Source organism: Thyridium curvatum (assembly GCF_004353045.1).
Source record: "Thyridium curvatum strain D216 chromosome Unknown NODE_5_length_802575_cov_81.998223, whole genome shotgun sequence".
NCBI lineage: Eukaryota > Fungi > Ascomycota > Sordariomycetes > Thyridiales > Thyridiaceae > Thyridium > Thyridium curvatum.
In genome coordinates this window covers 760,511-771,705 of record NW_022156760.1, presented here as the reverse complement: position 1 = coordinate 771,705, position 11,195 = coordinate 760,511, and the positions used below count along the sequence as shown (strand labels likewise).

At 54.3% G+C, this 11,195-nt stretch overlaps 3 protein-coding genes across 3 annotated transcripts; 1 reads left to right on the top strand and 2 right to left on the bottom strand.

The window, feature by feature from the left end:
• Window positions 1-521: 521 nt before the first annotated feature.
• E0L32_001457 (uncharacterized protein) lies at window positions 522-3,149 on the bottom strand (the record flags this gene model as incomplete). The annotated part of the gene is made up of 2 exons (XM_031135538.1): window positions 522-1,912; window positions 1,973-3,149. The coding sequence occupies 2 exons, from the start codon at window positions 3,147-3,149 to the stop codon at window positions 522-524; spliced, it is 2,568 nt and encodes an 855-aa protein (XP_030991971.1).
• A 606-nt stretch (window positions 3,150-3,755) lies between these two features.
• On the top strand, window positions 3,756-5,646 carry E0L32_001456 (uncharacterized protein; the record flags this gene model as incomplete). The annotated part of the gene is made up of 5 exons (XM_031135537.1): window positions 3,756-3,765; window positions 3,820-3,837; window positions 3,896-3,944; window positions 4,004-5,120; window positions 5,188-5,646. The coding sequence occupies 5 exons, from the start codon at window positions 3,756-3,758 to the stop codon at window positions 5,644-5,646; spliced, it is 1,653 nt and encodes a 550-aa protein (XP_030991970.1).
• A 437-nt stretch (window positions 5,647-6,083) lies between these two features.
• Window positions 6,084-10,120, bottom strand: E0L32_001455 (uncharacterized protein; the record flags this gene model as incomplete). Its single annotated transcript, XM_031135536.1, has 2 exons — window positions 6,084-9,876; window positions 9,960-10,120. 2 exons carry the CDS (start codon window positions 10,118-10,120, stop codon window positions 6,084-6,086), a joined length of 3,954 nt encoding a protein of 1,317 aa, XP_030991969.1.
• Window positions 10,121-11,195: the final 1,075 nt, after the last annotated feature.

Sequence of the window (11,195 nt, the reverse complement as noted above, 5' to 3'; positions counted from 1 at the left end):
GGCACCAGCGGGGCGGTAGACCTCCAAGGTCCTTTCCAGCCTCTTTTGCAGGGGTAAAACGGGGTCCCTAGGCTCCTGGGTGGGGGACAAAACACTAATCCTACGACTCAACTCGGCGCAGCCAGTCACAGTCACTATTTTTAATTGTCCGACTAGTATTGTACAAGTAATAGCCCATCTATGAGAATCATCTCAGACAAGAGAGCCGAGTTCTGGAGCTTCCAAATTCTATGATGCTGCCTTGTCCGCGGGCTTAGGACTCCGGCAGAGGGAAAGATATAGCACCCTCTGATTTCTTTCAATGAACTGAATCCGGGTTCCGTAGACAGGACTAAGAACATCAGGTTTCATGCCTTTTCCTCAAAGCTCTCCCCGCAGAGGTGAGGTACTTGTACACACGTGGTTTCCACGTAGTGCTCATGAGGCAAAGGTCTGTCCCCTTCAAAATATGCCACTATACTCGCTCGAATGTTATTGCTGGTTGCAATCCAGTTTTATTGTGTCTACCCGTCTTGGCTCATCTACTCCAACAAGCCAGCAGCGACTGTCTCCCCAGAACTGCGAAGGACGACCCTCTGTCCAGGTTCTAATGGCACTTTGGACGCCATCTTGACAACAATCCTTGCAACATTGGCTGGCTTGACAATCTTCGGCTTCTTTTTGATGACTGCCCCTGTTGTTTTGTTCAAGATTGCAGTGATCTCCTGTATTTGACCACCGGTATGCAACCGACCCCGGTGAACGTCCACCTGCATCGGCATCAAGATATCGAATGCAAGGGCTTTCATGGTGAACGTGTCGATGCAGCTCACAGGATTGTTCGGGTCACAAATGATGTCTCCCACCCGAACATGGATAGGATCGATGTTGGAGAGGTGAATGACGACGTTCTGGCCAGCAACAGCCCAGTCCACGGGCTCCATGTCGAGCTCAAGCGCCTTGACGTAGGCTTTCTCTCCAGAAGGCTGGACCAAGAGGGCATCTCCATTCTGGAGAGATCCAGCATCCACGCGCCCTGAGATGGTCAATGGGCTGAGCGCGGTCTTATAGACTTCGGACACCGTCATACGAAGTGGTTTGTGTAGGGCGCGAGCCATTGGCTCTGAATTCTCCAATTCCTCAATCAGAGTCGGACCTTTGTACCACGATATTGCAGGATCGTCTGATCGCTTTACAATATTGTCGCCGTGGAGACCTGAGAGGGGGACGAAACTGATGTTCTTGGTTTGAAATCCTGTCGCAGAAAGGAAACCGGATACTTGGTGAGAGATCTCGTCAAACCTCTCTTGTGACCACCTGACCGTATCGAGCTTGTTCACGGCAACGATGACCCGTGATACACCCATACTCCGGATGAGCAGCGAGTGCTCTCGTGTTTGGCCCTTGAGACCTGATTCGAAGGCGCCGGTGCTCGCATCGATCACCAATATCGCAAAGTCTGCTTGACTTGCACCGGCAATCATATTCGGAATGAAGTCGCGATGACCCGGAGCGTCAAGTATCGTAAATGATGTGGTCTCGGTTTCGAAACGGTTGGTGGCGATATCAATCGTAACACCTCGAGACCGTTCTTCGGTGCCCTGGTCTAAAACCCATGCCAGAGCGAAAGACGACTTTCCGAGGCTTTCTGCTTCCTTCCTGTACTTGTCGATCGTCCTTTGGTCGACAACTTTCAAATCAAGAAGCAAACGGCCCATCAGCGTGCTTTTACCAGCATCGACGTGACCGACCACAACGAAACTGGCGGTCTTTTTACTCTTCTTCTTCTCAAACTCCTGAAGAACATTGAGGTTCTTGCTCTTAGGAAGAGGCGTATCGTCAACTTTGAGGGTCTTGACACCGTTCGTGGCGCTGTCAACTTTATCGTCACCGCCACCCTTCTTCTTCACAGGGGCAGTTTTTGGCTTGCCGGCTATCGTGTTGGTCAGTACAGTGATCTGGCTTTACTTTCTTGCCTGTCCCGAAAGCGAACCTTTCGCTTGCGCATTCAACACCACATCATCAGGGGAAGGCCCGGAGAATGCAGATGCCAAATCAGGGTGGTAGGCCATATAGGGAGGGAGGAAGAACTGCTGAGAGGGCGAGCGTCTTTGTTTAGCTGAAGCAGATCCGGTGAGAGTCATTGCAAACGCGGATGGAGCTGCCTGAAGCGGCTCAGCATCTTCCAAGGGCTTTGCGTAGGAAGGAACGTCGGCGTCCATGGTTGGCGACATTTGTTGAAGGTCAACTGGAGGCGTGCATTGCGATACATGGCTAGAAGGGGGACCAGACTCGAGGTCTTGATCCTGGGCGAGCTTGCGCCGCTTTGCTAGACCCCCAAAGGCTGGTCTGGTGTTTTCGCCTCGTAAGGGCCTGCTAGCCGATGTCTTTTCCGGGTGATGTTTGAAATCTTGGTGTTGCGTCGAGCTTGACCCAATTTCTTGTATGGAAAGCTTTTCCATCTTTTCTTGAGTGCCTAGCACCTTTTCTTCCGACTTCTTCTCGCCGGCCTTCTTTTTCCGCGCGGCTGCCAGCGCTTGAAGTTTGGAAACTTTGGGTTCCGTGCCACCACCCAACAAGCCGCCACGAGGCCGGCTCGGAGCGGTCAAGACTGCCTCTCTATCCTTGGGGATATTGAGCCACGGCATGTCGCTAAAGAAGGCGGCAAAAGACATGCGGTTGGACTCTAGTCCGCGGTGACAGGCTCCTTCGGACATTGTCAACGAGGTGGGCCTGACCTTTTCGGGTAGAGATTCGGAGTCCTCCGGGATGCCAATGATGCTCGCTGGTCTGCTTCGGCGGAACAAAAGACGGCCACTTGGCTGCTGGGCACGATCAAGGAGAAAAAGATGCTTACCTGCGCTCTCTGGCTTCGGTCCCTTGGGCTTGGCAGGCTTTGCTGGCGGTGGAGCGATGTATTTGCTGAGTAGATATGTGACCGACTTGTCCACGTCGTAGTAGTAATGCCATAGCGCCTCCTGTATCTGCTTAACTGTGACCTTGCTCGCCTCATTCCCCAGTGCCCGTTGGACCTCTGTCGTGGCCTCGTTCATCTGAGCTTGATCTTCAGGGCTGAGCTGCTCCCCTTCATCCTCGTCTGAATAACCTCCTTCATACTCGTCGAGATCATTCTGGTAATCATAATTCTGATATGCGCGATGGCGCGACATCTTTGCGCCATGGGCGAGCTGTCCAACGCAAGAATGACGTAACAGGTCGCTGTGTTTGATGGTTGTCTAGGAGGAAAAGAGTGCTGACCCGTCGGTGAAGATTTCATAAAGTCAGAAACCTCCAGAAGGGCTGGTTCCAACCACGCTATTCAAGTAGCTTCGCGAAAGAGAAAAGTGAAATGAAGTGCTCGAGCTTTAATGACACATCATGGACGACAACGTTAGAACATGGTGGGGTTGCCTGTAGTCTTGAGCCCACCAGACCCGTGGATTGGCTTGGAGGGGTACATCACTGACCAGAGTTGACCCCCCCTGTCCAGGCGCTATCGATAGTGATAGCGGTCTTTGGTTTCACCGCTCCCCGGCGGCCAGGCGCGACTCTGTGGATTGATTGACTGATTGATTGAGCCAGTGGAGCCTAATCCAAGCTCTAGCATTTTTACATTTTGAAGAAAAGGGTACAGAGCGCGGTGGATTAGTGACAACCTCTAATAGCTTCCAAACTCAGCAACAGGTGTCCAGCTATCCTCCACGTTGCGTCTCGTGGATCGCCTTTCAACTTTTCGGACATCTATTCTCAGTTTGCCATAGTTCCAGATATTCAGCATGGCGATGAGTACGTCTTCCCCAGCTCCTAAACATTGTGTTCCCTGCTAACATGTGTGCCTAGATCTGGATCTTTCCAACGGTGAGCTGCGATTCCAGTCGGATCCAGGGCATGCGACCGTTGCTAACCCATGTAACAGCGGCGGTGATGAAGGATGACCAAGGTCGGCCTTTCATTGTCGTCAGGGAGTAAGCCTGCCTTGTTGTGCCTTTGCCGCTGTCGCCCGCAAACTTACAAATCCATCTAGTCAGGGAAAGAAGAAGCGCCAGTACGGCAACGAGGCCGTCAAGTCACACATTCTCGCCGCCCGGACGGTCGCAAACATTGTCAAGTCCTCCCTAGGCCCCCGCGGCCTCGACAAGATCCTCATCTCCCCCGACGGCGATATCACGATAACGAACGATGGAGCGACCATCCTGCAGCAGATGGAGATCTCGAACCATGTCGCCAAACTCCTGGTAGAGCTGTCAAAGTCGCAAGATGACGAGATCGGTGACGGAACCACTGGTGTCGTCGTTCTGGCTGGCGCTCTCCTGGAGCAAGCTGCTGAGCTGATCGACAAGGGAATTCATCCCATCCGAATTGCCGATGGTTACGACCAGGCATGCGACATCGCTGTTGCCGAGCTCGACCGGATCTCGGATGTCATCGAGTTCAGCAGGACAGATACCAAAAACCTGATGAAGGTTGCGCGCACCAGTCTAGGAAGCAAGATCGTTTCCAAGGCTCACGACCAGTTTGCCAAGATCGCCGTCGATGCTGTTCTGTCCGTAGCGGATCTGCAGCGCAAGGATGTCGACTTTGAGCTCATCAAGGTCGATGGCAAGGTCGGCGGCTCGCTCGAGGATACCATTCTCGTGAACGGTGTCATCATCGACAAGGACTTCTCACACCCTCAGATGCCTTCAGAAGTCCGGGACGCCAAGATCGCCATCCTGACCTGTGCTTTCGAGCCGCCAAAGCCCAAGACCAAGCACAGACTAGATATCACCTCGGTCGAGGAGTTCAAGAAGCTGCAGAACTACGAGAGGGAGAAGTTCATCGAGATGATCGAGCAGATCAAGGACACCGGCGCGAACCTGGCCATCTGCCAGTGGGGTTTCGATGACGAGGCCAACCACCTGCTGCTGCAGAACAAGCTGCCCGCTGTTCGGTGGGTCGGCGGCCCGGAGATCGAGCTGATTGCTATCGCTACCAACGGTAGGATAGTACCGCGGTTCGAGGACTTGAAGCCAGAGAAGCTGGGTACTGCGGGTATCGTGCGGGAGATGACCTTCGGTACGACGAGAGAAAAGATGCTTGTCATCGAGGAGTGCGCAAACACCCGGGCAGTGACTGTCTTTGTGCGCGGCAGCAACAAGATGGTAAGTTCGAAATCCGTCTAAGTACTGGCACATGTGATTTTCCTCGTCGACTAACACCCGATTCCAGCTTATCGACGAGGCCAAGCGCTCGCTCCACGACGCCCTCTGCGTCGTCCGCAACCTGGTGCGCGACAACCGCGTCGTGTACGGCGGCGGTGCCGCCGAGATTGCCTGCAGCCTCGCCGTCGAGGACGCGGCCGTCAAGTCGCCCGGCCTGGAGCAGTACGCGATGCGCGCCTTCGCCGAGGCCCTCGACTCGGTGCCCATGGCGCTGGCCGAGAACAGCGGCCTGAACCCCATCGCCACCCTCGCCGAGGTCAAGAGCCAGCAGGTCAAGACGCCCGAGGAGAGGGGCAGGCTCGGCGTGGACTGCATGGGCCGCGGCTCCAACGACATGAAGGACGCCTTTGTCATCGACCCCCTCATCGGCAAGAAGCAGCAGCTCATGCTGGCCACGCAGCTTTGCAGGATGGTGCTCAAGGTCAACAACGTTATTGTGAGCGGCTCAGGGGACGAGGACTTCTAGATGGCAAAAACAAAAAAAGGATAGACCTGAGGGGGGAAACTACTGTATTGTACATCTAGAGTCTTTCCAGGCGCAGGAAAATACCAACGAGTCCTTCAAATCTATGAAACGTAGCCTTGTCCGTGCGGAATGATCTTGGTAGGAGTCCAGTGGTGGTAATGTCACATAAGCAGACCTTGAGCTTGAACAGGAGACTCGATTTGCTCAAATATATGCCTAGTATTTCATGTCCAGGTAAGGAAAACTCGCTCCGCTGAATTTTGGCCGTCAAATATACATGGAAGAAAAGAACTGTGTGTAAAGCACACTCAGGGGCATTCCCGCCTGCTCTAAAATGACAAACCATGCCAATTCTTCAAAAACGCTATTAGGTATATATGCATGCCATGTATGCCCGGAAAAGAAAAAGTTGCCATGTTGGTAGTTCGGTTTCTCCCTCAAGCAAATCCGAACCCCTGCGCGTTCTCCAGCGCCATCGCCAGCCTCTCCCTCAGGATGTCCTTGCTCTTGTACTCGGGCAGTAGCAGCGTCCCGTAACACGTATAGGCGGTCGGGAGGTGCCCGCCCTCGTCCTCCTCGGCGCCGTTGCGCTGCACGACGAACTGCAGGTTCTTCATGCCGCCGACGGGGACGCGGTCCGAGGCCGTGACGAACTCGAGCAGGCGGCGCTTCATGCGGTCGTCGTAGCGCTTGACGATGGACCAGAAGTCGCGGACGGCGCGGTGGCTCGCGTCCCAGCCGACGTAGCGCGCGTGCCGCCGCAGCTCCGCAATGTCGATGTCCTGCACGCCCTCGACGACAGACTGCAGCAGGCTGGAGGTGAGCAAGGTGAGCGACTTGGGGTGGAGGCAGGTGTGGAACCCGCGCGCAAACGCCTCGTACTGCGGCCGGACGGAGACGTCGGTCAAGTAGCGGATGTAGTCGGTGACGTAGGCGTTGCGGTTCTCGTGCGTGACGAGCGGGGCGTCAGAAGGGTTGTCCGCATACAGCGCTGCCGCCTTCGCAGCTTCGGCCGCTGTCTTGGGGAACTGAGGCCAAGTGTCTGAGTCGTTCATCTCTCTAGAAATGGGCTGGTCAAACAACTCAACAGAGAACTCGTATGTGCGGGCAAAGATATCCTCGACGGCACCATCCTTCTCGTCCCATTCGAGCAATGTAGTCAAGCCGCTCGCCAGATCAGGCCAACCGTCTGCAATATGGTGCAGCTCGGTGACGGGCTCCTGGAGAAGTTTGCGGTACAAGGCTTTGGGAAATGTCACGGGTAGAGTGAGCCCATTGTAGACCGCCAGCGAGACAAGCATTCCGATGAGCTCAAACTTCCAATCGGCCTCAGTTGACGCAGGACGAAACCAGGTCATCCGTGTCCGCTCATCCACAGTGAAAGCTCCATAATCGGGATTGAGAGCTTCGGCAATGGCGAGTCTGAAGAATTCCTGCTGCACTCCACCCGAATCGAATCCTTCCTCGCCAGCATCCTCGCCAAGATGAACTTTGAGAGGGCGCAGAAATTCTCGCTCTTCACGTCGCCAAAGCTGGTCAAAGGTATCTCTCAACACGGTCTTGCGCCCAATATCCAGAATAAGATACTTAGCAGACGCTGTTTTCAACAAGTCTTGGAGCACGCTCTTATGATGTGGATTGATAATGAGACTTCCTGGTGAAATGATAGCGCCCATTCGACTTTGGAGTGAGCTGGACTCCTCGAACGATCTGCTCATCCTCGAAAAGTTGATAGATCGGAAATATGAGACTAGGGTGGACGGGTTGAAAATGTAGGGAAAGTCCAGGATATGCACTCTTTGTCTCGTTGAAGTAAACGAGAGCCACGCAACGGGCATTTCCACTTCGTCGAGCCGTTCCGCAAAATACTCGGAACGGAATTGGCTGTCTCCCAGCAAAAGTGCCTGGCGTCGCTTGTCTTCGCAAAGGGTTAGCCGCGATTGACCGACGGAGGAGGGAGCTGTGTACATACACATAGCCTCGATCAAGGCAAGAGCGCCGCCAACGGGGCCGGCCCCTGGCATCTCGGGATTTCCATCCCAGTCATGTAGCAGAACTGCTCTAGCCCAGTCGAGGAGGAGCGTCGGCACTCGAGTCTCATGGAGTGTCCGGTCTGAAAAGGTGAACTCCAAGACATACAGTGCGTCCATGTTCAGAAAGTCCAGCTGTGCAAATAAAGGACTCAAGACGTCGTGTTCTTCGTAATTGTCATGGTCATAATCAGAGCCGTACTCGATAATTTCGTCAAAATATCTTCGAGTAGGTATCGCTGCAAAGATTCTCCGCGCCAGACGTATGGCAAGATCGTTCGAGAATGCATCATCATATTGCAAGCATAGTTCTGTTGGTTGTCTAGCGATGGCACCGCTGCCCGCTAGGGACAACCCGTGGGCTCGAATGCGAGACATGTCGTACAGCTGCCTGGCATCGTCAACCAAAGGTGCAGCGGCGACCAAGGCGTGGAGGCAGATAGACATCACTACCCCAGCTTCCGCGTTAGAAAGAACGCCATCCTGCCTGGGGAAGAGCTTGGCTGGTGGCGAACGCAAAGACTGGGCAGCCTTTGGCGGGGCGAAGAGTCTTGCTGCCGCCATCCACAAGCTGTGGAATACCAGACTTGGTGCGACTCTGGTCAACCGAAGCATGCAGTACCACAAGGTTTGTGAGTCGTATAGTTGCCCGTTCTTTGTAAAGGAGTGTATGAGCGAGTATGGGTCCGCCAGGATGTAGAACAAGCTTTGTTGAACAAACAGCTGCCACTCTCGCTTCAATCCGGCTGAGGATGAGGGCGGGTGGAAATCCTGCCTCCTTCGCAACGCCCTTGTCTGATTCGAGGGCCTGCTGTGAAATCTAGTCACCTTTTGGGGTTCGAGAAGATGTCGTTCGGAAGTGTCGTCATCCTGAAGAACATCGCATATGAAATCGACGACTTCGGCGTTGAGGACGGAAAGCGACTGTGGTAGGAGGCATTTGTACGTCGACTCCAGCTCCGGGTCAAAGGATGGGATTGACTGAGTATCAGGCGTAGGGGCGGAAACTGGAGACGCTGCAGAACTGGAGCGGGCCGAACTATCACTACAGACATCCGACTGTGTCAGTCCCGTGATGGGCTTGATATCTACGGCCTTGGGAGGCGGCATCTTCTCCAGCGAAACAGTGTCGAAGAACCCAGCGTTAGATAACTGCGAGATAGGCCTCGCAATTGTCGAGGACAGTCTTGGGCCTTTAGCAGATTTGTCGGCCGATATAGACGGTAATCTTGGAGATCGTACGGGAGGCACCATTTCATCAGGCGCCGCATCTGGAGAAAACGCATCGACAGAAATTTTTCTGTGCGAGGTAGCTGATGCTAGACCGCGGAGTCGAGTGCTTGATCTACGACGGGGTTCATCGGGACGGGACGAGTGAGGGGTCGCGAGATCAGTCTCAAACCCATCATCACTAGTGTCTCGGAGTGCTGTGGCTAAGGCTGGTCCATCAGAACCAGCTCTCGGCGGATGCCCGTTCGGCTTGGGATCTGACGTCTTGTTGCTATCCCTCGAGGATGAAGGAATAGTACCGGAGGCGCCGTCGGTGTCTCTTATCCTAGTCTGAGGCGAAGTCGATTGAGAACCTTCCGGTCCTTCACCGTAGAGCTTGCGGGCCCTTTCAGTCATCTCTTCCACTGCATTGGGTGTCAACCACTCTAGCATCTTGAATGCAACAGTCCCAAACATGTTGGCAGCAAAAGAGCGGTAGTCCTTGCTGACGTTCTTCTCCGTAATGGCGAGGTCTGGGGGGATGGATGCGAAAGAACCGCTATTGGTAGACACCGTGGCCGTAGCAGGCGGATGGCGGTTCGGTGAAGCACCTTGCTGGCTCCGCCCGCGCGGGGAACCTGAGGATTTGACCCTCACTCTTCCAGTCGATGACTTGTTTGCGTTGGTCTTGGCGTGTCCATTCTGTCCCTCAAAGACACGCGGCCTCTTGTCTTCCTGCGCATATCCGTGGTGCTTCGATGAGAACATCAGAGAGTCGAGAGCAGCTGGGGCGGACCGTGGCAGGCTGAGCGCCGGGCAGAGGCCAGCCTCAGGGTTGTCTTGGCTAGCGAGATAGACTGCTAGGGTTCTCGCACTCGTGGTATTGTACCTTCGGATAGGAGCCCTCCCAACGATTCTCTTTCGGCAAGTAAAGCATGTGGCCGTCCAGCAGTCCTCGTCACCGCAACCATCTCGGAGCTGCACGATGTATCTGCAAGACAAATCATACAAGTTGTCAGTGTGGTGCGCGCGATGAACTGGGAAGGGAAGTGGACATGCCTCTGAACAAGTAACTGAAAGTCATGGCGCCGGCTGGCCCTGTGTACGGCGTAAACCCTCTTTGGATTGTCGATCTCTTCGATCAGGTCTCTCAGCTCGGCTGGGGCATCCGTAGGTAGACGTGCAAATGGCGCCACCTCCCACAGACCAGCGACCAGGTCCGCATCTCGCGTCATCGTGGACGGCGGGAAAGCCCACGGCGACAGAGACCGAGATCGCGCAACTGGGCCGACTGGAGGATATGCCAGCTCAGGCTCTCTATTGTCGGGCTCAGCAGATGTCGGGGACGTCGCGAAGCAGCAGGAGCCGTGTCATTGCAAAGGGGGGTCGATGTTTTCGAGTAATTATGATTGCCTGGCAATCGCAAAAGGGCTGGCAGACGGAGGAGAGCCGTTGGTGATGCATCACCGTGAGGCCTTCCCTAAACCAAGCTTAGCCTGAGCGACAGGGACGGGGGCGGATCGGCCGAGCAGGGATCAAAATGTGCCTTCCAGGTTGCTCGTGTCTGACTGGTCCTGGACTGGGCCGCCTCGAGTCGCCGCACGCACCTTTGTCATGCCGCGCTACATGTCGTTAGTTACAAGTACCTGACTGACCAAGAGGCTTTCGATCTTCGTCAATTACAGTATGCTTGCTTGGAAGGTTCTCGAGCAATACACGAATTTTCTGCGTGTCTAGGAATTCAAAGCGCTCCTTACCTTTACCTCCTAAATCGAATTATTACTTTGTCCCTTATGGCATATTCATTTCCCCCCCTTCGAGACTGAGTAAGAATACTACTTGTACCTAGGTAGAGGTAGTCGACGTGCTGGTCGACTACAGCTGCCAGCAGTTGGGCGATTCTGAGCCCACCGATAAGAGTCATACATATCATTGATAAGCAGATATTTTAGCGCCTTGGTCTGACGTTCTCCCACTTTACAAAACCCCCACCATAAAAGAGAGCCCACCAAAAATTTCCCATCCAGACGCCACCAGCAACGCCTTCTACCACGAGAACGGTCATTCGGTCGGTAGCCAGAAAGTCGAGTTACGAAGAATCTGTTGCGACTGGCCGCCCTGTCCTTGGTTCTTCTTACAAGAACTCGAGCCATATATTCCGGTGGAGCCGCGAGCAAATCCGAGGCAATATATTAGACCCAACCAAGGTTCAACCGAGCCAGTTCTTTGCGCAAACCCAGATTTCACAAGAGCCAGCTGCCTCTTCTCTGCCTATTTTAGAGCACTTCCCTTTGCCAGCACTCGAAGGCT